General features: G+C 44.1%; 2 protein-coding genes across 5 annotated transcripts; both read right to left on the bottom strand.

Annotated features, from left to right (window-relative positions):
- Window positions 1–1,825: 1,825 nt before the first annotated feature.
- sncgb (synuclein, gamma b (breast cancer-specific protein 1)) lies at window positions 1,826–10,877 on the bottom strand. Of its 2 annotated transcripts, XM_084039680.1 has the most exons (6): window positions 10,481–10,877; window positions 6,947–6,988; window positions 6,682–6,809; window positions 5,453–5,470; window positions 4,611–4,652; window positions 1,826–3,794 (listed from the first exon to the last, which is right to left on the bottom strand). In XM_084039680.1, the coding sequence occupies exons 1-6, from the start codon at window positions 10,599–10,601 to the stop codon at window positions 3,786–3,788; spliced, it is 360 nt and encodes a 119-aa protein (XP_083895806.1). In that variant the 5' UTR covers window positions 10,602–10,877; the 3' UTR covers window positions 1,826–3,785. The 2 variants fall into 2 exon arrangements, with proteins under 2 accessions (XP_083895806.1, XP_083895807.1); XM_084039681.1 differs by lacking the exon at window positions 5,453–5,470 and having other exon boundaries at window positions 10,481–10,874.
- A 1,300-nt stretch (window positions 10,878–12,177) lies between these two features.
- On the bottom strand, window positions 12,178–24,493 carry ldb3b (LIM domain binding 3b). Of its 3 annotated transcripts, XM_084040302.1 has the most exons (9): window positions 24,146–24,487; window positions 21,385–21,536; window positions 21,120–21,192; window positions 17,154–17,176; window positions 15,616–15,813; window positions 15,235–15,258; window positions 13,153–13,319; window positions 13,029–13,065; window positions 12,178–12,823 (listed from the first exon to the last, which is right to left on the bottom strand). In XM_084040302.1, the coding sequence occupies exons 1-9, from the start codon at window positions 24,239–24,241 to the stop codon at window positions 12,727–12,729; spliced, it is 867 nt and encodes a 288-aa protein (XP_083896428.1). In that variant the 5' UTR covers window positions 24,242–24,487; the 3' UTR covers window positions 12,178–12,726. The 3 variants fall into 3 exon arrangements, with proteins under 3 accessions (XP_083896428.1, XP_083896430.1, XP_083896429.1); XM_084040304.1 differs by lacking the exon at window positions 15,235–15,258 and having other exon boundaries at window positions 24,146–24,488; XM_084040303.1 differs by lacking the exons at window positions 15,235–15,258; window positions 15,616–15,813; window positions 17,154–17,176 and adding an exon at window positions 20,559–20,797 and having other exon boundaries at window positions 24,146–24,493.
- Between the last annotated feature and the right edge of the window lie 1,395 nt (window positions 24,494–25,888).

Here is a 25,888-nt window from a genome sequence, read left to right as displayed (position 1 = left end):
CCACTTGACAGATAGGGATGCACTGAAATGAAAATTCTTGGCCGAAACTGAAAATGAGGAAACCAAAGCCGAAAACTGAAACCGAAAGAAATTAATATTCCAATTATTAGTATCATTGCATGTATGGCTATGACTGTGTACTAACCTCACTAAAATCAAGGCATTGCAATTCAAAGAATAAATCAATTACAAAAGTCTGAAAATATTTATTAAGCACTGACATTACAACAATGCACAGTTTATAATAAAAATCCAAATAAAATGTTTAATGTCTCATTGAACATATCAGACGAGGATGCATGCCCCTCATCTGGTGCAGAGAGACAAGTTTTTTCTGCGCTCTACTCTCCTTCTCCTGTGCTGTGTGTCATGTTTTCCTCCCTGTGGAGTGATCTTTTGTTTGTAGTTTAAGTTTTTGGAGTTAGTATATTTTTTCCTGGATCTTTTGTTTTGTATATTTGCCACCTTTTTGAGTTTTTTTTGGAATAAAGACCCTTTACACTGCCTCTGCATCTGAGTCCTCCCTCCTTGCCCGAAAGCCTGACAGAACGAACTGGCCAGAAAGGACCCAGCAGAGGCAGAGCAGCAGCCACACTATGGACCCAGCATTTTTTTTTTTTTTTATGTGGCTCTACACATGAGCTCCGGGAGGTGACTTATAGACTTCAGTGTCTCCAGGCAGAGCACAGGCATGCTGATGGAGAGGAGGAGAGGCAGTCAGCCCTGGCGAGGGCCAGGGAGCTAGTTTCTACCAGCCCGTGGCTCAGGGGATCATTGCCTGCCTGGGTTAAGGGCTTTCTCTCAACCCCTGAACCCCGGCCATCCTCCACAGCCACGCCACCAGCCCAGGCCTCTGCCACAGCCACGCCACCAGCCCAGGCCTCGGCCACAGCCACGCCACCAGCCCAGGCCTCGGCCACCGCCACGCCACCAGCCCAGGCCTCGGCCACCGCCACGCCACCAGCCCAGGCCTCTGCCACCGCCACGCAACCAGCCCAGGCCTCTGCCACGCAACCAGCCCAGGCCTCGGCCACCGCCACGCAACCAGCCCAGGCCTCTGCCACAGCCACGCCACCAGCCCAGGCCTCTGCCACAGCCACGCCACCAGCCCAGGCCTCGGCCACAGCCACGCCACCAGCCCAGGCCTCGGCCACCGCCACGCCACCAGCCCAGGCCTCTGCCACCGCCACGCAACCAGCCCAGGCCTCTGCCACGCAACCAGCCCAGGCCTCGGCCACCGCCACGCAACCAGCCCAGGCCTCGGCCACCACCACGCTACCAGCCCAGGCCTCGGCCACCGCCACGCAACCAGCCCAGGCCTCGGCCACAGTTCCAGCCAAGCTACCAGCTCATGTCTTGGACAGTGGCCTTCAGTCGGCGGCCCGGTCGACACCTCCATTCTGAAAGAAAAACACAGCCATCCAGTCCTGATGGAGCAGTTTAATTCAGCCCTGTTTGCGTTTCATTTTGATTATCATTTGAGCAGGGCCGTAGCAAGGGTTTAGAAATGAGTGAGGTCCAGAATTTTTTCTTTTACTGGAACTTATTTACTTCATTTCTGGACGAGCAAATTTCATACCAAAATGACACCTAAACATAACCCAAGATATACACTGCACACAAAAATGTTATTCTGTTAGTTTTTGAGACTTCTGATTATTTGCTCCACTTATGCTAAGCTAAAGCTAACAAGCTGACAGCTCTGTGTGCACACTATTGGGCCCACAGCTCATTTCTTCCCTCGGGCCCCATAGTGGGATAATCTGACATTAACCGAGATCAAAATTCTTCCACTTCTTCAAATAAAAAAACTTGACACGGTTGCTGGATTTCAACAAAACCTTTTTAATTTCACTGGTACCGTTTATAAAATCAGCAAGTCTGCTTTGATGCCAACTTAAACATGGTGTGTGTAATTTGTGTTTGTGAGTGTGTGTGTGTGTGTTCTTTTTTAAGTGTGTTGGTGCGGGTGTGGTGTTGCGTGTCGTCTATGTGTGTGAATGTCAGATTGCTTGATAAGGCAACATGCAGTCATCAGTTTCCATTGGCCTCAAAGTAAAAACACACAAACCTGCTCCAGAGACAAACACACACATACACTTTGCTGGCTGAACCGGTTCTATGTTGACACACAAATACACACATACATAGTGCATACGGACACACACACACACACACACACACACACACACACACACAGACACTCTGACGCTGTGCAGACAAGCAGTGGAAGGTGGCGTCACACTGATTGAGAGGAGAAGGGAATCTTCTGATTGGCTGAGACAGTTGATGGGCGGGATCTTCAGAACAGCCAGGGTTCAGACTTGTTAAGGAGTGAAATAAAATAAAAAACTACCCTATAAAACAACTACACACCCCAGAATTCAAGCCATACACTGAACTACATACAAAGCTGGTTTTTAATAAAAATTTAAACTGAATTGGAATAACTAACAGACAAACGTCCACACTGCTTAGTTTCTCCTGACGGCATGCAAACCAGTTTAACAAAGACTAAAAAGCAGCTACATGATAAGAGGTGATCAATATCAGCTGCTCATATTTCCTCCTCGAATTAAGTTCCTGAAAACTTCCCTCCCCTTCGCTAGCTTCAAATTCAGAAAAGAAACAAAAAGAAAGAAATCTGACATTGATCAGCTTGTTTGAACCCGTCATCGGGGCTGTTTGATGTCAACGCTGTTCGTCATTTTGTTCATTTCCCCAGTAATTCTGCCAGTTTAAGAGACTGGCTGCTTCCTGCGAAAACATTATTTTCTGTCAAAGGTAGAGCAACAGGGCTTTGTGGGAATCCCCGACACTTCCCGTCTTTCCCACTTGAATTTTCTCATTTAGCCACGAATATTGAACATTAATCGATCAATTCTTTGAATACTTGATTTGAGAAAAAATGAGCATTGTGTATTGCTCCCCGGTCAACGACCTTGTGTCTAAAGAGTCGAGGTCAAACGCACACTAAGCCATACAAAGCTACACCGAACAGCTGCTACTCTATCGTTACAACACAGGACACGTCGTTCTACACATCTGTTCATGCAGTCTACTGTCGCTAACTAGCTAACGGTTGCACACACACACTTAAAAAAACAAAAAAACAATATCTGTCCTCGACGCCTCTGGAGGTTTATTTTACATGCCAGCAGCAACACATGCACACGCACATATATAAGCTAACATGAACACGCAGGCACACAGACAGCAGCACCCTCTCATACCTGCCTCAATCGTTCAGTGAGTTATTGTTATGGACTGCAGAGGCTTGACTATGTTTGCATACCGCCAAATTCCCTAAAGTGACCATGTTTGCCCAGTGTGTGTGTCTGTGCTGGCATTTGCGGTATGCACTATGTGTGGAATGAATGAAGGTGCGTCTCTTTTTTTCTTTGTGTGTTTGTACGTGTGTGTTTGTGTGCGGGCTTTCCCTATTGTTTGCTGGGCGTGGGGGGGTGGTGGGGGGGGACAACACCAGGGTTCATATCAGGACGACACTAACATACAGGTGAGGCGAGGGTAAGACGGGGCAGTGGAGGGGAAAAGCTACAGGCTGCAGAAAACCAGAAGGGTGAGGACAGGTGAGCAGAGAGAGGCAGCACAGAGTGACGAGGCAGGGGGGGGTCAGAGGTCGCGGCATCCGGAAGAGTCTGTTTTAGTTGATTTTGGTTCTGTAAAGTCACAAAAAAATATGTCGAACATCTGGAGTCTGGTACAGCGAGGCAAGGGGAGCGAGGGGACGCCGGAGAGCACGGGAGGGAAGGTCCCGGAGACGATTAATACCCCTGCAAGAAAGAGAGGGAGGAAGATGCATTTAGATCCTTTCAGTAGCAATACCACAGTGTAAGAATAATAATTAAAAATGTCAGTTTACTAATTATCTTGAGAAGTGGTGAAAGGTTACTAATGTACAGCAAAATAACAGTTTTGGGGTATTGTACTTTTACTTCGTTTCATCACATAGATGCTTATATAATACAGCAAGTTGTTAAAGCTTAAACTAGTGGGTGGTTCAATCTAACCTAAGCTCTGTTTTGTATTCATATATATTCTTTGTGCACTTGAGATATGAAAGGGATAGGACTTAATCATAGATTAAAACGGTTTGATTATGAGGAGATAAATGTTCAATGTGAAAAACCTTAATTAGTAAAGTAAATTAATCAAGCTGTCTTTTGTAAATGTCCCTTTAATGTCTTGTATTCAAGAGTGGCCTTCATTAAACTTATAAAAAGCCCCTCCCTAAAACAGCGGTAACTTGTGAGTGTCAAAGGCTCTTTTTTTTTGTCCATAAATTACATTTCTTTTATTCACTTATGTCCCTTAATATGACATTCATCTTGTAGATTTGCAACTTTAATATCAGAGAATATTTACATTTTTCTTGCAAATTCATCAAACATTTGTATGTTTTTTTTGGAGATGGTTTTTCTCCCATGAATTCAAGACTTTAATGTCTGAAATTCAAAGCTTTTTCTCAGAATATGACCAGCTCCCCTGTGCAGTATTATTATTCTTTTTAACCAACAATGGCCCTAAAACACCGTCATTGAAAGCAAGAAAAACCTATGCTATGTTTGAATCCCAGCTCGTTTCCTTACCTCTCCTCCTTCCCCACCCTGCTCCATACCCCCATATTCTCCCTGCAAGAGGAACAAAGAAGAACAAATCACACACACACACAAAAAGTGGGTGGAAGTAGAGACGATGAACGAATGAGGTGATGGCAGGGCGGAGGGCCTCAAGCACCAGTGGCCATCTAGGTTTCGTTTTCCTCCAGCTCCGCTATAATAAAGCAGTTAGACTACAAAGACCATGCTGGTGGGTTGCCTCAACTCTTATTACCATGCTTAAGACTTCCCAGGGGGTTCGCTTAGTGGATCAGAGCTACACAGCATGTAAGGGTGCGCAGGCCTTGTTCAGCCTGAGCAGTGCATGCCATGAATAAATTCCGGCATGCTGCAGATGAGGCTGAGGAGAGGAGCTACATATGGTTAGAAATGGAGAGTTTTAGTAACCTACGCCACGTAAACGAGTGAGCATCTGAGAGGTCAGAGGACGGATTTTTGCGATGTTCATAAAAGGAAATTGTGAGTTACTCACAGAGACATTGTGTGTTTTTATGCTGTTATACAATATTTCATTTGCGAAGCTTCTTCTCTTCCCTCTTGACGCTCACTTAGTCTGTTGTGGGCTATAAGCTTAAATACAGCGTTACCAGTTTATTAGTGCCGTTTAATGTAATCTAAGACAACAGTCCTGCAGTAAATCCTGGCGTAAAACTGCAGGAAAGGATTCATCGCAGGTTCATTGGATTAGATTGCACAGGTGGTACGAGCTAAACCGCAAACGTGGTGCATGTAGCGTGCAGAGTTCCCCCTCTCTGTCTCTCATTCACCCCAGCATGACCTATGACCCCCACAGTGATCTGTCCAATAGGCACCTCGTATACAGGCTCCTCCTATCAGGGAAACACAGATGAGACACACAAACAACGACATGAACGACCAAAAAAAAGGCAAGAACAACGACACAGAACAACACACAAGACGGAAGCGTTGCCGCGGTGATAAAAAAACAACAAAAAAAACACCAACACGACGGAAAGTCATGCATGGAAGACACAAATGTAACAAGTAAGGCCTTCTCAATTAAACTCATGAGCAGAAAGAGGGCTTCGTGTTGCTCCATCAAAGATTTCAGGATGACTGTACACCGTAATTCTACAGCACATTTCAGCTTCAATGGATCCAGCAGTCAACATTGTACGTGCTATAAATACATCCTCGTGTGTGTGTGTTGGTCATGTGATGCTGAAACAATTCACAGTTTTGATAATAAATTATTCATTTTAACGGGTACTATATATAACCTCAGGAATGATAAATTATTAATGGCCCTGGTGGCCATTAAATGAACTGCAGTCAGCATTCTGTTCATCATGTTTGGTCGCCAGCATCCTTGGCATCAGCAAAAACAGTGATAGACAATAAAGCTGTAATGTTCCTATATTTACATAGGCTCCGTGGCACTCAGCAAATTACTTCATCAACCGACAACAGACCCATACCACGTGGCTAAGTTACAGCTAGCTGGCTAACCTTAGCTTCGGTTACAGTTAGCCTGATGGCTACCCCTGCCTTGCATCGCTGTTGGCTAGCAGAAAGCAATCCTTATTTATACAAATATGTTATATATTACGTTTTTATTTCATCAACACCATTTGTCAGTAAACACAATTTCAGTAAAATAGATGGATATTGAAGTAATTTGGCAAGCCAACTAACTATTTTTTTGCTGGCGATAATGTTAGCGATAAAGCAAGCAAAGTTCAAGTTAAATCTCAAGTTCTAAATCATAAATTGGTTCCAATTATCTGTAATACTAGTAAATGAATATATGTGCATCCTAATGAATGAGAGCAGAACCATCAAGGTGTGTTTATATTCTCACGGAAGGCACCGGAAATGAGATTTCCTTGACATGCTGCAGCTCTCTGTTAAATATGATGAAACAGCTCCATCTAGTGGCTGAACTCAAACCAGCTCTATAAAAAAAATTGGCCCTGTGAGGCTGCCATAGCTTGAAGCAAGACATATAGTTCAGCTCTTCTCATGGTCTCCTGGTGACGTGTTTTTTTTGGTGTAACCCCACGTTACCATGGTAACTGACCTGGTTGACCATCCCGGTCGACGCGGCAATGTTCTCGACCCCTTCCACACCCGCCTGTGACACTTCATTGGCCCCGGCGACCACCGTGTCACCAACGATGTTGGTCTGATCCACGGTCCTGTTGGCCACTGAGACGCAAGGTGGAGAACAGTTAGTGAAACTGAAAGACACACAGAAATTAATCTCCGACAAGCGACATAAATTACTTGATCTTTTCAAACATTTAAGTGCTGCGGTCACAGATAAGGCTACCAGCGTTTCTTACCTGTGTTTACTGATGACACAACTCCCTCCTTTGTCTTGCTGCCTGAGAATCAAAGAGATTACAATCAAAGTCATGTTTCCTACTTGAATTTATTGCATTTAAATAAAAAAATACATATTTTTATTTTTGCAATTAGTAATATTTTTTATTACTTTGGCTGATTTACATTTGTTGTTGATTTATTTTTTATTTTGTGAGTATTTTCCCCCCTTTAAATCAGTGAGGGAAGGTAACGATGTGATGTTCGATTCATCAAAAAAATTGTATTTAAAATTTAAAAACGTATTACTTGAACTGACTGAACATCATAATGACATCTATGTAAAACTGGGATGTTGTTGATGCTTTTCCACCCATCTACTTTCCTTTTCACTTCAGAAGTATCATTTTTGTCATAGAAGCATCATAGAGGTTTAGGTGTGAAGACATATCCTCTGAGATTTTGTAGCTGCTGCTGTTTTGTACTCTTTTAAAAAAAAAAATTAAAAAAAAACTCCTGTTTTTCTAACATACATGATCTTTTCTTTGTGTACTTGCATTGTATAATTGTATCTTACCCTTTCAACCTTTGGAACTATGAAGCTCAAGGCAACTTGATGATGTCGTGTATTATGGAAATAATAATATATAATTTAGCGTTTATAGTGAAACACCCTGTGAACAGTGTAGCACCTCTCTCAGCAGCACTGTGTTCGTTACAGTATGATCCCAAGCAGATTAAATGTGGTTATGTAATCTGCCAGGGGGGGGGGTCTGATCTAATATAAAGGAATATTGGGAGGAAGTATACATTGGCAGAATAACATGATTTCCTGCACACCGACGGTTCCCCCTTTTGCACAGATGCTGCCATCGACAGTATCCTGCATCCACCCCGTCCTCCCCCGTCCACTGCTTCCCTCCATCTCTCTGCACGCTCCCTGTGCTACATGAGCCACGTGCCTGAGTACTGAGCAGTACTGCAGCACAGCCCAACACACACACACACACACACACACACACACACACACACACACACACACACACACACACACACACGCTGCAATGACACAGCTTCTTTCTCCTCGTCAACAGGGGGAGCCACCCGAGTGTCACTGCCTCTCTCATACGGAACAGACTGCATCTATGACAGTGAGATTGGATTATCAAACAAGATTTGGGCCGAAGCGGATGCAATTCTCCAGGAGACGCGTGGGACACTGCCGAGTGTATAACCAGAACAAAAAAAGACATTTTTCTTTAAATAATCCTGATAATAAATGACAATCCTGACCGAGAGCTTCCCTCAATAAATGAAGATTGCACGGATTAGAGTGTGTGAATGCTTTCGCCTTTTAAAAAATACTGTGCAAATATGTGGCTTTAGCCGGATTTGATGAAACATTTTAATAATGCCGATATATTGGACAGAGAGACATTCACATGTGTGATTTCATAAAAAGACAAAAAAATAAGCTGAGCAGAAGCAGGTGACAAGCTGGGGGCTTGTACAAAGGCAGCTAATAACTCATGATAAATAAAAAAAACATAAATAATTATTAATAAGGTTTTCTTTTTACAGGACCAAAGTCACTGCTGACCTGATATTAATTATGAAATAGCAGGAAATCGTTTCCTGGGAAACTGACTTGAATTTCAATATTGAAAAACCTTTTTCTTGGGTATTATTGATGAGTCCTGAAAAGAAAAATCAGATTTGTAGTTTAAAGTTTTATTCATTTAAAACAACAACAAAACAGGGAAATAACTTAGGGTGCTCCCATCTTAATCAACCAGCCCTGAAAACCATGAACATCATGAACATAGCGAATAAATATACGTAAAATAAAACCATTGATAAACTGCTAAAAATACCAACAACATTAAAAACTAGAGAGAATGATCATTTTGGCTTCATTCTGACTACGGTGTGGGTTTTGGAGAGGATCTGGACCAAACCTAGATGTTTCTAAAGTCTGTAGAATATGATCTGCCATGTGTGAAAATTGCAGTTTCGATTAGTTGCGCAGCCCTAATAAAAACAAGCTTTTGGAGCCATTTTGTGGCAGCTTGCCTTCACTGACTTTTCAAATGTAATTGCGGACACAAAGTGGACGTGCAGACCTTGATACTAAGACACTCTGCAGCAGGCGGTTACAATGCTTTATCGACGCCTTCGACCCTCCTCACTTCAGTGATCCTCGATCCCTCTCCTCTTTGCGTCCCTTTTCTTTTACCCCTCTTACGTTGCTCTCCATCTCCCCCCATACACCCTCTTTTTTTTTTTTGCTCGTGACCACATCCCTTTTATTTTCCAGCTACTGTCATCCCTCCACCTCCATCACTATGTCAACTCTCTTCCTGCCCTTCCATCTGTTCATACAGAGACTAGAAGCTCAAATGGTTTTCTGACATAACACCCCTCCCTTCTCTCGATTTCTCTGTCTCTCCTCCTGCATCCCTCCATCTTTCCCCAGGATGGGTGGTGGTGTGTGTGTGTGTGTGTGTGTGTGTGTGCGTGTGTGTGTGTGTGTGTGTGTGTGGGGGGGGTGGGTTAAGAGCTGCGGGTGGAGAAAGGTGGTTAGTCACCAAAGCGGCACACGCTGGCAGGCAAATGCTGCTGCTGCAACGCCACGAACGCATCGACACGAGCGTTGGTGAGGTTGGGTTGGGGGGGGGGGGGGGGGGGTATGATGGAAGAGCAAATTGCTGCAGTGCTCAAGTGATCCTTGCCCTTTCTTCCTCACCTCCCTCCCCACTTTTTCAGCTCAGGACATCGCCTCCTTCACCCATTCTGTCTTTTTCCTCTCTTTCATTTCATCACGTTTAATTGATTCCATTGAAGCTGTCGTGTGACACACGACGACGACGACGACGACGAAGAATCCGCCAACTCCTCACCCACCCTCCTACTTTTGCCCCTCCCCTCTCTGGCGGCCTAAAAAGCCTGGCGCTCGAGGTAACCTTGAGATGTGACGCATTCGCTGCTCGAGCTACCGGAAGCCACAGCGTGACCATGTGAAGCATCTGAAACGCATTTTAAATGGGAAATCTCTGTCCGTCCTCATATATGTGCATCGTTGAACAAGAGTGCACGGCAGCCTATCGAATGTAGGTCAACTCTTCTGTAGATTAATATAACCTGAGTCTCTGAGGACTCCATCACCGGATGTCCTTCTAAAAGCCGATCCACAAACCATTTTACGGCGGTTGAATAAAGTAGGACAGGTGATAAAAGCTTAATCCTGCCTCTCTTCTCCTCCTTTATTCTTTTAAGGCAGCCCAGTCCTCTGCCAGCTACTGACCTGCTACCCAATTACAACTTTTTCCCCATCCAACTCCCCCTCCTCACCGTCCATCGTTCACCCTTTCAGACCCCCGCCCTCTGCCCTGCACCAGTCCTGCAGCAGAATCCAGCCAGGGCTCCCTCCGTCCCTTCCTCCTCCTCGTCCTCCTCCCAATGTCGCTTCTCACGGGTCCCCCCCCAAACATACCTCCTTTCCTTTTTCTGCACACAACCCGGCCACGCTCCGCAGACGAGATGTTTTTACATACCTACATACATCACCCCTTCCTTAGTCTTGGCTGCCGCCTCCTCCATGCCGGCTTTGGTCTTCTCTGCGGCGGCCACCACCCCCTCCTTGGCCATGGAGAACCCCTTCATCAGTACATCCATCTTGGGCGATGAGACGGCTGGGCTCCCCTGCTCCAATACAGGCCTGGCTGGTGCTTAACGGTGAGCGTGCAGAAGAGATGATGTGGGATGTGAGAGTGTGCCTGTGTGTGTGTGTGTGTATGTGTGTGTGTATGTGTGTGTGCGTGCGTGTGTGTGTGTGTGTGTGTGTGTGTGCTAGTGGCTCCTCCTCCCTTCGATGCTACAACAGAGGGCTGAGAGGACCGCACAGCAGAGCTACAGCACACAGACTGAGAGAAAGAAGGGGGGAGGAAACAGCTGGTATGCACAAGATGGAGAGGAGGAGGAGGAGGAGGAGGAGGAGGAACGACCCGGATGCTGCAGCATTTTCACATCATGCTGCAACCCGGCCACGCCTCCACTCGTGATCCCCCCCCCCCCTGATGATTGTCACTCATGCTCAGTGTACTTTGATTGGCAGGTTGCTGTGGACACACCTTTTCTAGACGGCGAGCTTGTGAGTGCTGTTACATAACCAGCAGAGCTTCATCACTGGAAGCAGAAGATTTCTTTTTTTCTTCTTCTTCTCCACATCGTAGTGTTTCTCAGATTTCGTCATGTAATCTGTGATCACACAGCTAGTCCCAAACATGCGATTCCCTCTTCCTCAGTAGGTAACCGGTTGTTTAAATACTGTATATCACTATATTGAATGCATTTTATTGGATTGAGAGAGAGAGACAGAGAGAGAGAGAGAGAGAGAGAGAGAGAGAGAGAGAGAGAGAGAGCACCTGCAGCCATTTGTATTCTTGCAAGGAGGAGAGAAAATGCTTTTTCATCTCCACCTGGATGAGTCACGACTGCCACCCGCCCTCCACCCGTTTCTCCCAGACATGCCAGCTCAGCAGAACAGCAATTCTGTCTATGGTTTTTATATAACAATATGTGACTCCATTTTTAATGTTATATATATATATATATATATATATCATTAAATATTATATATAAAGATACAAGCGGAGCGATAGGAACACAAATAAAAAAAATAAGCTGCTGCAACTACATGATATTCTATATTTTCCTTTGCATTTGGTCCACATCGACATCTCATAAAACAAAAGGAGTAAAATGATATATTTGGAGCGGTGCGGTTTTGCAGAGAGGAGGACCTCTCATATTCAGAGTGTACAGAATCCCACTGCCCTCTGGTGGTCTGGACACATAACAACATCATGACACAGCATTATGTCTGGATGATGGTCCTGGACATGTAGTCCAAGGACATTAATAATATTATAGGCCTATCATTGTTATACTGACATTTTTTATAATGCCTTTGCAATAGCAGTTATACAACTGACTACAGAATCAAAACAAGCTTATGTACAGTGTATATCACATAGTTGCATACACTCATGATAGCCTAAATATTAATCTGAGAGTGCATTGTTAATTTACACAAGGCTTTCCCCCCCAGCTACTTAAATTATCCACGCCGCCCATTTCTTTCTCATCTCCACCACCTTCATTTCCTTTCAACATTTTTTAATTTTCTCTGTCTAACTTCAGAGGGAAGTCACGCTGCAATGAATTAAACAAAAATGTAAAAAAAGTCATGTGGTTTTAAGAAAACATTTATTCACATTGATATAAGTACATTTTTGAGTGCATTTTTTTTTACATACTGTAAAATGTTGGTAAATCTCTATGTGTGCATTTGTCCTTTTGTGCCTTCTCACGAGCATGCGTTGTGTTAAAATTCATATGTTGGTGAATGCGGTTCATGTACTAGAAGAAACACCGGTTCTGCATTTTCACACAAGTCGTTTTTTTGTACAATTTCCCTTTCATTTTAAGAGAGACAGAACCCCAAACAGACGGGAGACAAAGAAAGAAAGAAAAACCCAAATGCAAGATCAGGTCTTAGCAGCTGACGGACACATTTGACAGGTAATCTTGAGCTTATGAACACATAGCATTCTCACACTAACAGTTAGTATCTCACATACTAATCGAGGCTCCAACACTACCTCACATTCCTGAGGAGTTTCCTCCTCCTGTTCCTGTTCCTTTTTTTATATCCCTCCACAATTTATCCCCCTCTTCCTGTTCACTGCCACGCTTTTGTCCATGTCTTCCTCCTCATGTCCTCCTCTCTCTCTCCTCTTTATTCCTGGACGTTAAGGATCTGTGAAGACAGTCCTTGGTGCCAGTTCTTCAGCTTGGCAAAGCGGGGCCCTTTCACCTCCGACTCAAACTTCTCTCTGGTGGTGCGGAAGGCAAGGTGGTATTTGCACTTTTAATCACAATTTCCAATGAATTGATACCACAGACAGCTTAGCTTAGCATAAAGACTGGAAAAGGGGAGGGGAAACAGCTGGTCCTAAAGCTAATTAAGTTAGAAAGAGGGAAAAAAGTTGTGGTTTGAGGACTATTCCTCATCCGCAGGCTATGGTGTGTGGTTCTTACCTCGACTTCTGCAGGGCTTCCTCATCGGGGTCTTGCACTGCGCGGGCAGAAACAAACAAGAGACATTTGGTACGAATGTCCAAATGACAAAATGAGGATTAGCAGCGAGAAGAGATGTACTGACGGTATTCAGTGCCAGTGATGTGGGCCAGCATCCTGAAGCTCTTGGACTGCAGGTTGGCAGCGCGACGAGTCCATTCAGACATATTCTGGTTGTCTCCTGGCCTGATCACTGCCTGGTAAACTGGAGACGCACAGTCTATCACAGGGTCCTTGATGGGCAGAGCTCCGCTGCAGGGCAGAGAGTGGCGACTGTTAGAGGTCGGAGTAGTACCATATTTAAAGCCCCCAAATGTAATAAATGATTGTAATGTACTAAATGCCCATAATGGAACGTATTTTTGCGTGTGTGTGTGAATGCGTCTTTTTAACAACATTTAGAGCCAAGACAGAAACATACATTTTTTTGTTCGAAAAATATTCCTCCTACTGATTTATAGTCCTCCACGTTTCAGCAAGAGTCAACATTAACATGCTGCAAAAATGGCTAAAATGCCAGTGCCTTTATTTAGAAGTGCTTGGTGATGGCAGAAGGCTACAGCATGCTGTGTTGGGCAGGTTCATCATATATTCTGGTGTACAACCCATCAAAAATTGGATTGTTTGTTTAACCCATAAGAACGCAGGTCCAATTTTCCTTTAAGGAAATTGCATTTTTTATATACACTGTAACGAACCTACTGTGAAATCCACAGTAATTAATTAACTGCCAAGGAACACAGTAAACTAATGTGGTTTTCACAGCCATTTTTTACAGTGTATTTTTCTTTTTTCAGAAAGTTTGACAAAAATGGATCAAAAACAAGATACTTTTCCAGTTTTTTGGAAAATGCATTTTGTTCATTGTTCAATTCATTTAACAAATAATTAAATCGGCTAAATTAACCAAGCAGCTCGTTACTATTCTTCTTAATGTGACATTTCTGTCACAGCGATATATCTTCTGTAACTGTAACATGGTCAGAGTAGTTTAAATGTAAGCGTTGGAATCGTTGAAATGGGTGGAGACTTACCTGTAGCAGGCCAAAAACAACAAGCTGTTCAAAATGAGCTTGTTCTGTCGCATGTCAAGTCAAAAGGTGAAGCTTTCACATGAGGGTTATGCAGTTAATGTCACTAGATATGGGCACGATATGAAAATATCACGAATATTATCCCTATAATTATCAAAAAATGCTTAAAACTCTTAAAACGGCACACTCTGGAGTCACTATACGTTTTGTGAAGAAACAAATATGCTATTGTCTCAATCTTAAATAGGATGATCGCAAATCATAAGGTCTCCTTCCATAAATAAGTTATGAATAAATACAATGAAAGATTTTTTTTTTAAATCAGTTTTTTCACTTGCAATTATAGCGAGGCAGACAGCCACGCTTTTAAATGCTATTTGGTTTTATTGAATCTGAATTGTGTATCATTATGGGCAGTTATTACATCAAGATCAATTATTGCATCGTTGCTTCACACACACACACACACACACACACACACACACACACACACACACACACACACACACACACACACACACACACACACACACACACACACACACACACACACACACACACGCTCTGTGTGTCTGTTCCTCACTCATGTGCAGCACAGTTCTGTCTTCTGTCTGGTTGTAGTTGGTGGTTCTACTCTGAAGGATGTAGCATGACGTGAGTTGACACAGCAACGTGACTGGAAAGTGTTTATGTCACGGAGGGCATTCTTTAAGGAGTGTTAGAGAAGTGAGTCAACACTCGGTCGAGGATGAACCTGCGATTGCGGTACTCAGAACATTCCCATGCCATGAAATCCCACCAGGTTTCCCCGAGGCTGTGATGAATAGTGGACGACTCAAATAAATAAATCAAAAAGGAGAATTAAAAAAAAGAAGAAAAACCTGAGCACAACTCACACGCTCACACTTTTGACCAAAGTACCTCTAAGTACTTTCAGCTAGCACCTCTTGATTAGTGAGTATGCTCATCAAACGTGGTTTAAAAAAACAAACTTATTATTTATTCTAATATTAATGTAATAATAGTTTAGGGGTATTAGTTGAGGAGCAATGCACAAGCTGTTGAGACAAAAAAAAAAAAAGGCGACGTGTCTGAGGAGAGGCAGGATAGAAAAGGAGCGCCGCTGTACTTACGCCAAGGGGGAGCCCGCCTCCTCACTGAGGTCACAACCAGGAAGGGAGGATGGGGGGGAGGATGGGTGGAGGGCAGCACAGGTGGGGTTGGTTGTTTTGGGTTGGGTTTTTTTTGTTTTTTTTTGTTTTTTTTGTTGGTTTGTGGATGGAATGAGCAGAGGAAAGTGGGTGAAAAGCATGGAGGAGTACGTGGCACAGACACAGACAACACGGAGAAGCCGGGCGTACAGTAAAGTAGACATATGACTGCTTAAATGTTCAAACAGGTATTCGGGTGAACTGATCCTTTAAGGTGTCAACGGGATGTGAAGTGAGTAGAGAGAGCGCGTTAAAGAAAAAGAGACTAGCATGGGGGGGAACAGTGCGGTTGTGTGACCTCACCCTTCGTGTCCCTTGGCCTGCGACTGCCCTGCGATGGCGTCCATGATGGCGTCCTGTGAGTACATGCTGATCGGCGTGTTGTACTGAGCGTGAACAATGGTGGCCTTTCCGCCCGGACCCCTCACCTCAATGGGCTTGTGGGTGGACAGGGCCGAGTCTTTCAGAGCGATGGGGTTGAAGCTGGGAGTGTACTCCACACTGTCAAGTGTTGGAGGGGGGGGGGGGGCGGGTAGTTGGAGGTCAAAGGTCAGTGAAGAGGAGATGGGTTCAGGTGCAGAGGTGAAGATGAGAGATTAAGAGAAGGGTTTGTGTGTGTGTGTGTGGGGGGGGGGGGGGGGGGGGGGAGAAACGACAGAAAAAGCACCAAAGTGAAGGGAGGAACGTGTAGTAATGCAGCTGACAGGCAGGTGGTGCTGTTGTAGCACTCAATAATCACTTTTTGGAGACCTAATACATGTTCAGTCAACTCCACACACCAAATACAGATCACACATCACACCATAGCACTGGCCCAGTTCCATTATGTTATATCTATCAAAACAACAGCAACAATGTTGCCTCATAAACAATAAATACATAAAATCATACATTTGCTTGATTTTTGAGTAGATGTACACATGACGGAAATATTGTACTAAAATTGTGGACATTTCTCCTCGTTAAAGCTCACAGTCAAAGTGTAGAATTTGTTTTTGACTGTTGATTGTAATTTTCACCTGGATTGAAAAAAAAAAAACGTGTCAGAATAAACGGAAAGATGATTTAAAAAAAGAAAATAAACTATGAAAGACCAAATTTGCAGTTTGGTGCATGTTTACTATTGTTTGAATTAAATGGTACATTTCAAAAATTCCTTACAGACTCACTTAGAAAACAGTGTGCTACGTATATTACTGTGCAGGGTGGAACTGGGACCAAACACTTTGTGTCACGAATGTCAAACTAAGCTTTTACCAGAAGGAAACAATGAAGCTGACACACCAGTCCAGACGAAACCAAACATGCTAACGCACCTAACCATACTGATTATTATTATCTGCATATTTTAAACACACACACACTGACGCTGACGCCGCCAAACATGGATGTATAACGGACACACACCACGGCAACTGTGCATGCATTTAAACACAGTACTGCAAATCATATTCATATTCACAAATGAATATGAGGCAGAGGTGGAAAACATGGTTCAACTTCAAAAATAATTACTTAATATAATAATATAATGTATGAGCTCTTCATAAATGTAAAAGTTCTCTATCTACGAACTAGAAGTACAGCTGTTAAACAAATGTAGTAGAAGTATGAAGTATGAAGTTGTTTTATTTGTACTTATTTCCACTTCTGGGTACCGGATGCTGTTAATAAGCAGCTGAATATGCCGTTACAGTTGCATTAAAGCCTCCAGCTTCAGTTCAACTCCACGCACACTCGGATGCATGTCGGAACAACAAAACGCCAGATCTCTAAAAACGAGTTCTAGTCCCTCCACCGACGTGCACGTCATGCACATTCAGTACTGCGATGCCACTGACTTTGCAGCTGTGTTTGCGATAACCTGAAAGACACCGGAGAGAGAGAAAGGAAAGAACGTCATGAATCACTGGAGGGTATTTCGGTGAGAACAATGGCACCGTGTGTGTTTGTAGGAAACTATCCAACTGCAGCACTATGCTGTAATCCCATGTGCAGGTCAGAATAGCAGCCGACCCCCCCCCCCCGCATCACCGGGAGTGACTGACAAGAGCAGAGGCCGTCTCGATCACATGACACGGAGACACATTTAGCACAGGACAGCCACAAATACACGACACAAACACAACACATACCGGCCTGATGGACTTATGTCAGGGACGCGGACACGGACCAATCCGTGGGCAAGCCAGCTAGCATGGCGAGGTTTTTTTAGATTAAAATCTTCCTTTTAATGGAATTTGATGTCCATGTGTGAAATACAATGTTCGGTTCCAACGTCTCTTCCTCTGCGCCGTGAAATCGGGTTTCCTTTTCATGGATCTCAATCCATTTCCTTCCGTCAAAATCCAGTCATCGCTTCATCCTGCGAAACAAAAACATGACGTGTGCTTGCTGAAGCTACAGCGCTGAGCCAATTGTACCCATAATTTCGTTGAAATCCATCCGTAAATCAAAATGGCAACTTTTAGCCGCGAGGTGTCGCCCTACCTTCACGTTTTAGCGATTCCAAAATACGAGCTACGAAGGATTTGATTTAAATCCCATTCAATGAGGAAATATGTTGCAGTACGGAAGCTGAAGATGCTCCGACTTCCCTTTCACTTCGATCGCTGGCAAAAGGACTAAACCAAGGGGCCGCCAACTACGAGAGATCTGCCACCACGCTGCTGATCCATCCTCACAAAGTGTCCGGGCTGAAATTAAACTTTTACGGTATCACGATGCATTTCCTCTGATGGCGATGCAAGCGATCGTGGAGGTTGATCAGTCATCAGTCACGTGCTAATTAGCTAGCGTTGCCTCATTTCCAAAGGCATACCGACAGACACCAAACACCTCTGCTTTTACTTGTCGGTGTAAATGTGTTCGGGTCCACTCCCTCGCTGGAGAGTGGACCCTGAGCACGAAGGTGGAAAGTGCTCGGCAGCACCACAAAGTGGGGGCATCTCCCAAGAGAGAGAGGGGGGGGTTGGCAGGGAGACATCCATGTAGATTCAGGATGATGGTGTGTAACCGGAGTGGAACATTCCCTCACCCACAGCTGCTCTCTCCTGTGTGTGTGTGTGTGTGTGTGCGCCTGAAATCAGGAGTCTGTATTTGCTCGATGAGGTGGGGTCGCTGGCACGATACTGCCGTCCCCCCCCCCCCATCCCACCCGGAGCACCTTCCCTGACATTTGACTTACCGTTGGCCTTTACTGTAAAGCAGCTCGGCTCCAGAGGGGAAACGCATTAGTGAAGGCTGATCTCTGGATGTGATATGTCACAAGCAAAAGCAGCTCCCGTCCTTAATTAACATCAAAAGTATGTCATGGCGAGGCTTCGCTCAAACTCTCGCCATCCGGCGGAGGAGAGTTCCCCTCAACGGTGGCCTCAGTTTAACTCCCCGGCGACCTCGACTACAGTACAGTCAGGATAAAGGCTTTGAGGATTTGAACCGACGGTCACGGCAAAGACGACAAGCCTTCTTTTTTTGTTTAATGTGTGCAGCAAAAAATAACGGTCTTTCACAGTGTCAATCTATTGGGAAGTGGAAATATTAAAAAAAGGCACAAATTGAAAAACATCGGATATTAAAACTTTGTAATCATAAAATTAAAAATTGCTCTTATTGTCAATAAATTAAAAAGTGTTATCTGCTCAATGAAAGCCTGATATATGTTATTAATCGTCGTTCATTACGATGTACAGGGCCACTGTTTATTTAGAAACGACCTCACACACACCCTTCTGCTGCCGTAAATACTCACAAGGACACAGAATGTGTATTAATCCACGACTGAAAGTAGTCCCAAACAAATGCACTATTAACTCCTGTTTGCTAGAGAACTACAGTGCAAGGCATTTTTAGTTTAATTCTGAGTTATGACTTTGGTCGTAACAAATAGGTTTGGGGTCTTTTCATGAGATTTATTTGCAAAAAGAAAAATATTGAATATTGTCACCGTTACTCCTTAATCCTCAGATTCAGAAAATAATCACATTATATATATATATATATATATATATATATATATATATATATATATATATATATTTATTTTTTAAATACACATTTGATATTATAATCCAGCCCCTCTTACATCATTCTTTTGTTCAGTTATGGATACAAACTCTTTACACTCTATTCCTATTGTTTCACTCATATTTTGCGCACAATAAACACCCAATAACCAATGTTTAAGATGATTTTGACTCATAACATTATTATAATTATTTCAAATATCACAATATCATTATTGTGAATTATTTTGGCAAATATAGTTATAGTTATATTTTCTAGCCCCACCAAATAGCCAATAAGCCAAATAATAATAATAATAATAATAATAATAATAATAATAATAATAATAATAATAATAATAATAATATTAATAATAAATAATAATACCAAACTTAAGTTGGGTGTATTTGAATAATTACATTATGACAGCATTATAGAGCTGAAACCATATGCAGATTAATCAATTAGCACATCTATGTATCGGTATGTACAAACATTTTCTAATTATCTCATCGATAAGTGTTTAAATAACCTTTTTAAGCAAAAACATTTTTTTTTGGTACAATTTTTAGTATTCTATGATAGTAAAGTGGTTTTGTAGAGTTGGGCTAACAAACAATATGTGCAGATGTCCCCATGGGCTCTGTAAACTAGCAATGCACTGGAATATTACAACAAAGAAAAACAAAACCATGAAAAAGCATAAGCCTCCAGTTACTTCCTGTGACCTCGCCAGCAATTTAAAAAAAAAATAATAATAAATAGAAAAAAGCTTCACAAGCAAGTCTCGGATTTTCCAGGCAAAACAGGAATTCAAACTCAGAGGAAAAAAAAGGTTAAAAAAAGGGGAAATCGGGGAGCTGAAACAGCAAAAACAGCGCTTTAAAAAGATTTTCTGCAACATCATCTCCCCGGTTTCATTTCTTGTAGTCTGATCTCCTGCGACTCTGATACCTGGAGGCCGGCCAGGTATGTTTGTGTGTACGCTCACCGAAATAGCGCCGTGTGTGTGCGGGGGAATGACTGGCGGGATAGCGATTGGAAAGTTCTGAGCTTATTTTCTGGTGGCGTGAGGTTAGGTGGGGACGGGACGTGCATTTAGCTTCAGGTGTCCAGAGTGAAAAGCAGCCCTTTCGTGAGGTGACGTCAGCTGGTAGACGGGTTATCACTGAAGGAGTTAAATCTTCTTGTCTTGGTGTTACGTAAGTGGGGGGGGATTACTTATCTCTGTGGTAACCTACCCCAGTGATGAAACTCCGCGGGAAGCTGCTGACCCCTGTCCTAATTTGCCCTGCATCAGCATCATTTCTCCCAGAGTTTCGGGAGAGTAAAGGCCAACTGGGGAGTTGTACTGCGCCCGCTGGTCTGGTGGAGATACGGCAGGCGGTGTCGAGGAGGCGGGAGCTTTGATCGGGGTCAAGAGGAGCTCCGGATCTTTTTTAGGAGCTTGGGAGAGATTCCTTTCAGAGGGCTTTTTATCCTGGAAAATGTGACAGGACACCGGCTCTTTCATTTTCTAGAGGTCAGGGCAGGCCGCAAATAAATTCTAAAGTGCCGTTATCAGCTTGTTTCGCTTCGTTTTCCTTCCATTTGTTTGCCGATCTCTGACCTCCCTGTGCTTGCACTGTGAATATTTGACACTAGAGGGCAGCAGGACGCCGATGGAAGAATTGGGAAGATGATATTCTCACAAACGGACAAGAATGCAAAACAGGCACGACAGACACACAGACGAACATACAATTATGCAGATATACGGCTGGTGATTATTGTGTTCATCGCTGCTGTGGGTGTGTTCGTACCTTCTGGTGAGGGATGACTGGCATGGGTGAGTCCATTCTCGGAGCTTTGGAAAATGCTGCGGCACGTCTTGACCTCAAGATTAAAATGACAAAATGTCCCTTTAAAATATATCGTTGCATCATATTTCTATTTTTGACACATTTTTTGAAAAACATGCCGTTTATTAGAATGACTTCCCCTCTGTTCGCTCAGCAGGTAATATCCACTTTCATACATGAGTGACGGAGATGGGTGTTTTTGGTGTGAATGTGCGGCTCGTTTTACTTCTGCATGGTGAGCGCCAGTTTGGAGGAGGCCGCCTTGATCTTGTTTTGGGCCTCCAGGTGCGTCATCCCCTCGGTGCTGACCCCATCGATGGCTGAGATGATGTCACCCTGGGCCAGGCTGCCGCCCACGGCCTTGCTGCCCGGGGTTATCTATGGAGGGGCCAACAGAGCAGGTCACACTCAGACCACCGACACACATTCCTCAGGAAACCGAGCAAGCAACTGGACAAGTTATGCGGTTACTCAAACATATATATATATATATATATATATATATATACACAGTCAGTTACAGACTGGACACCATAAGAGACTAAACTCAAATAAGTTGTTCATTTTCCACTTTAAAAGGGCAGAGAGGAGAAAAGCTAATGAAGCAAAACAAAAGAATCCATCAGCTCTGCAGATAAAAGGCTGCTTTAATGGGGGTTTTTCTTTTTTTCTCCACAGCTGCAAATAAGGCTCTGAACACTTAATTAAAGAACAGAAAGCAGCAGATTTCTACTTACAAAGCCATAAAGTGTGCAATACAGGGATATAAGTCAGAGGAACTAAGTCCAAACTAGTTATACAGTCTGAGCATAGAGGTTGCTTGGAAATCCAAGGAGACTTATATAATATGTATGTTTTTATTTTGTAGATATTGTGAGCTTATCCCACACAATCTTTATTTTGGTTTTCAAAAGCGAAGATTTTTATTAACTTTCTTTTTTCTCTGCTACAGAAGACAGACTTTAGCGCTTAAAACTACAGACGGGAGGGTTTAGGGAGCTCAGAGGCCCCCGGGGGCCATACAGTATTGGGTCTAGGCTTACAGTCAACTCGTTAAAGAGTTAAAAATAAGCAATGCTGTTGATGCCTCCAGCTTCCCTGTGATTGACCCAGCTGAGGCCCCCTTCATCCAACACACACACACACACACACACACACACACACACACACACACACACACACACACACACACACACACACACACACACACACACCTGCTACTGACTTTCACAAAAGAGTTCTTTGATCTTTTTTGTTCTATTTCTTTCTAGTCCTCCTCCCTCTACGCTGAACCTACGTTACTTCTTCTTAGACCACCGCCATCGTCAACACTCTCGCCCTTCTGTCTGCTTTCTGCACATCATTTTATCTTCCCTTGAATTACCGTCGTCATACCCGTGTGAAAAGCAAAGTGGACACTTCAAATAGAACAGATCACAAATAGGAAAATACGATTCCTTGAAAACTGTATTTGAATGGAAGAGCAACACTGACATGGAGCTCCTCGGACCACATGCATGCTGCTTCCATCTAAGAGAACTGTTGTCACTCATTTGGACAGCATGTAAATACTCAGGCGTCTAGTTTCCAGGAGTGTCAGGAATCCACTGTCTTCATTCCTCTTTGAATTCTTGGTTTCGTGGCTTTAATGCCGACATCCAAACCGCGGCGGCTCTACGTCAAACTGTAATGGCACCCCGAGTTGTCGTTGGTTTATGTTCACCTGTCAGAGCCCGACACGACATCAGGATGAACTCAAATCCAATGACACACTGTCGCACGGAGCAGAGCGACCTAAGACTGTGGGATGAGGAGACGCCGGGGCTGTGAATCAATACGAGGCATCAATCAGGACTGACCAATCAGAGCCCACACTGTGTTACTCAGGTAAAGCAACACGCCTCCTCCGCCCCTCTCTCGTCTCCAGAATCCCCTCAAATCCTCCATCCATTCCACCGTGTCACAACGGCTCTCAGGATCGGCTCCAAAAAGGCGAATCCCAGCTATAAGCGAGGAGTAGAGCTTCCTGAAAGGTAACCCAAGCCGCCGTTAGCTTCCCTCGCTTCTTTCCCGTCTCATTCCAAAAGCCCTCTCTCCGTGCATCCATCTCTCCTGCAGAGCTATTTAAAGGAAACGCTGTAAATACACCAGCAGTCATGCCAGAGAGAGACACCCAGTCTCTCTGCTGCAGAGGTTAAAACAAATTCATTTGTGCAGCGACACTTCATTTTAGCCCAGTTTTCTCTTCTATTCTGCTTGGGATTATTTCCTTCCACATATAAGTAAATGGAGTATTGATGTTCTTGTTATAAGTGAATTTCTTTTCATAAACCATCATGTTTGTGTGCTGTCATCAGTGGCTTTGATTTGTGATAGACTGAATGGAAAGAAATTCCACTTCAGGGATGATTAAACGAGCCGATATGTACAGGTGTACCATATATACCAAATATTTAACTTTTTTTATTTAATTTTTTCTTTCTTGTTGGAGAAAACTCACAGCTGCACCTCCGCTCCAGGAAAACTATTCCAGTCTTTCCACTGCTGCTCTATTCTTGAAATCTCTCTGGACATCTCACATCTGAGCCTCCCTGTCATCATCATCATCATCACATACAGCAACATTACATAACCACACACACACACACACACACACCGCATGCACAAGTGACAAATTTTGAACATGCAACACATTATATAACATTTTATAACTGGTCGTATAATAAACCGGCTTCGCTTAGTTATTTAACACAAGTTAGATGCCGACACGTCTGGAAAAAAACCCTCCATTTTTCTACATTTACTTTCACCTGCAAATCACTAAATTGTGCCGACTCAGATATTCGAGCATGAATGCTGAAAGTGAAGCTGTCTGGAGTGAAAGGGTTCTGTGTTTGCATTATTGTAACATTGCATTAAACGTAACACCGCTCTGCCAGCGGGTGTATTAAAGGTGCTCTAGTTGCCGGGGGCGACCCTTTCCTTACCCTGGAGATGGTGAGTGGCATGTTGAAGTCCTTCCCTCCCTGTAGTCTGAAGCCCCACGGAGCCGGGCCGTTCAGAGTCACTGTGTACGTAGTCATCGTTCGCTCGGACGTCAACACTCCTCCCGCTAACAACTCCTGACCGGCTGTGTGGTTTTCTCCTCCTGCTCCCGGGTTGCCTGCTTCTCCCCTGGTTCCTCCCCCTGCTATCCTTTAGTCCCGGTCGGCCTCGGCGGTCGCTTCTCCTCAGTCAGCCCTGGGCTTCACTACCGTCTCTCCCCGTCTGCTCCCAGATCTCAGGACAAACACCCCTGGGTGGTGGTGATGGTGGGTGGGTGGGTGGGTCAGGTGCTGTGGAACCTCTGCGTGTCACACACACACACACACACACACACACACACACACACACACACACACACACACACACACACACACACACACACACACACACACACACACACACACACACACACACACACACACACACACACACACACACACACACACGCAAGCATTCGTGCACACGGACGCACACGGAAACAAGTGCAGAGCCAAGCTGAGTCCACTAGTTAACCAATTCTGACCGGAGACACGACGGGGAAAAAACACTCAATCTCTTACCCTGCACACCTTTAAACCTGAACAAACCTGAAATATCACAATCTCTACAGAGTCAAGTTTAAACGTATTGAGAGAGGAGAGTTTCTTGCCTGCAGAGTTGCTGAGGGCGAGCGACAGACAGCCTAAGAATAGCCGAGGTGAGCATAGACACAGGGGCCCTGGCCCCTTATAAGGCCTGTAACACGAAGCCCCAGAATGCTTCACTGCCGATTCACGTCGCCAATATAGACCCCTCTTACTGCAACACATTCTCCCTCTCTCTTCCTCCCTCTCTCAGTGCTATCACTTCACGCTGCTAGCACCCTGTTATCCGCCGGCGGCCCTCCGCGCGCCGACGCCATTCGCTTTTCAGCTTTGCGCTCTTCCCGCTCCGCTCGCGATAAGGAACGAGCGGATTAACGAGCGGCGTTTCCTCCCAGAAACGCCTCCGCCAAACTGAACCCGGTGGGCCCCAAGCGTTATGTGCACGTGGTACGGGGCCAATTCAATTAGCGGCCAACCACAGCTGTTAAAAAGCGGAGTGGGACACCGTTTGACGGGTGTTGACAGGCCTGTCTTTGTAATCATGTCCTGGTCCCCCATGAGCAGGAAGTGAACACGAGCCAATGATCATCCATCTATCATTATCAATACCTAACGATCCGTATCGACACTCTCGGTGGGCGACCTGAATACCTTCACTCCAACTATTCCATTAAATGTGAGTTCTCCGCTGATGAGATGAGAAGGTCGACGCCACTCTGATGTCCATCTGAAACACAGGGAGCCAGAGAGAAGACGGTTAGCTTAGCTTAGCATAGAGACTGAAGGGATCAGGGGTCCCTGTCAAAGGTCAAGCATATCTGCCTACATTTTAGTTAAGATTTATAATTTCCGACTGTGTATAGATTTGATATTGCCTTCTAGAGGGCAGGTGATCCACAAATTATCACATTTTTCAAGATAGGAGTGCAAAAGGGAAATGAAAACTTGTTTTAAGTGGAAACAGCTCACACATCGTTACAAAAAGCACACAAACAAGAAAAAAAAGACAATTTCTTAGCTTTTAACTGCAGATTATGGACAATCCAAAGTAGATATTCCCCCGGCTTCAATAATTTGTGCTAAAATAAGATAATTTAACTC

Source organism: Eutrigla gurnardus, assembly GCF_963514095.1.
Source record: "Eutrigla gurnardus genome assembly, chromosome: 22".
In the NCBI taxonomy this organism is placed as follows: domain Eukaryota; kingdom Metazoa; phylum Chordata; class Actinopteri; order Perciformes; family Triglidae; genus Eutrigla; species Eutrigla gurnardus.
Note: the sequence above shows the minus strand (reverse complement) of the source record. Positions and strands in the feature narration are given on the sequence as shown.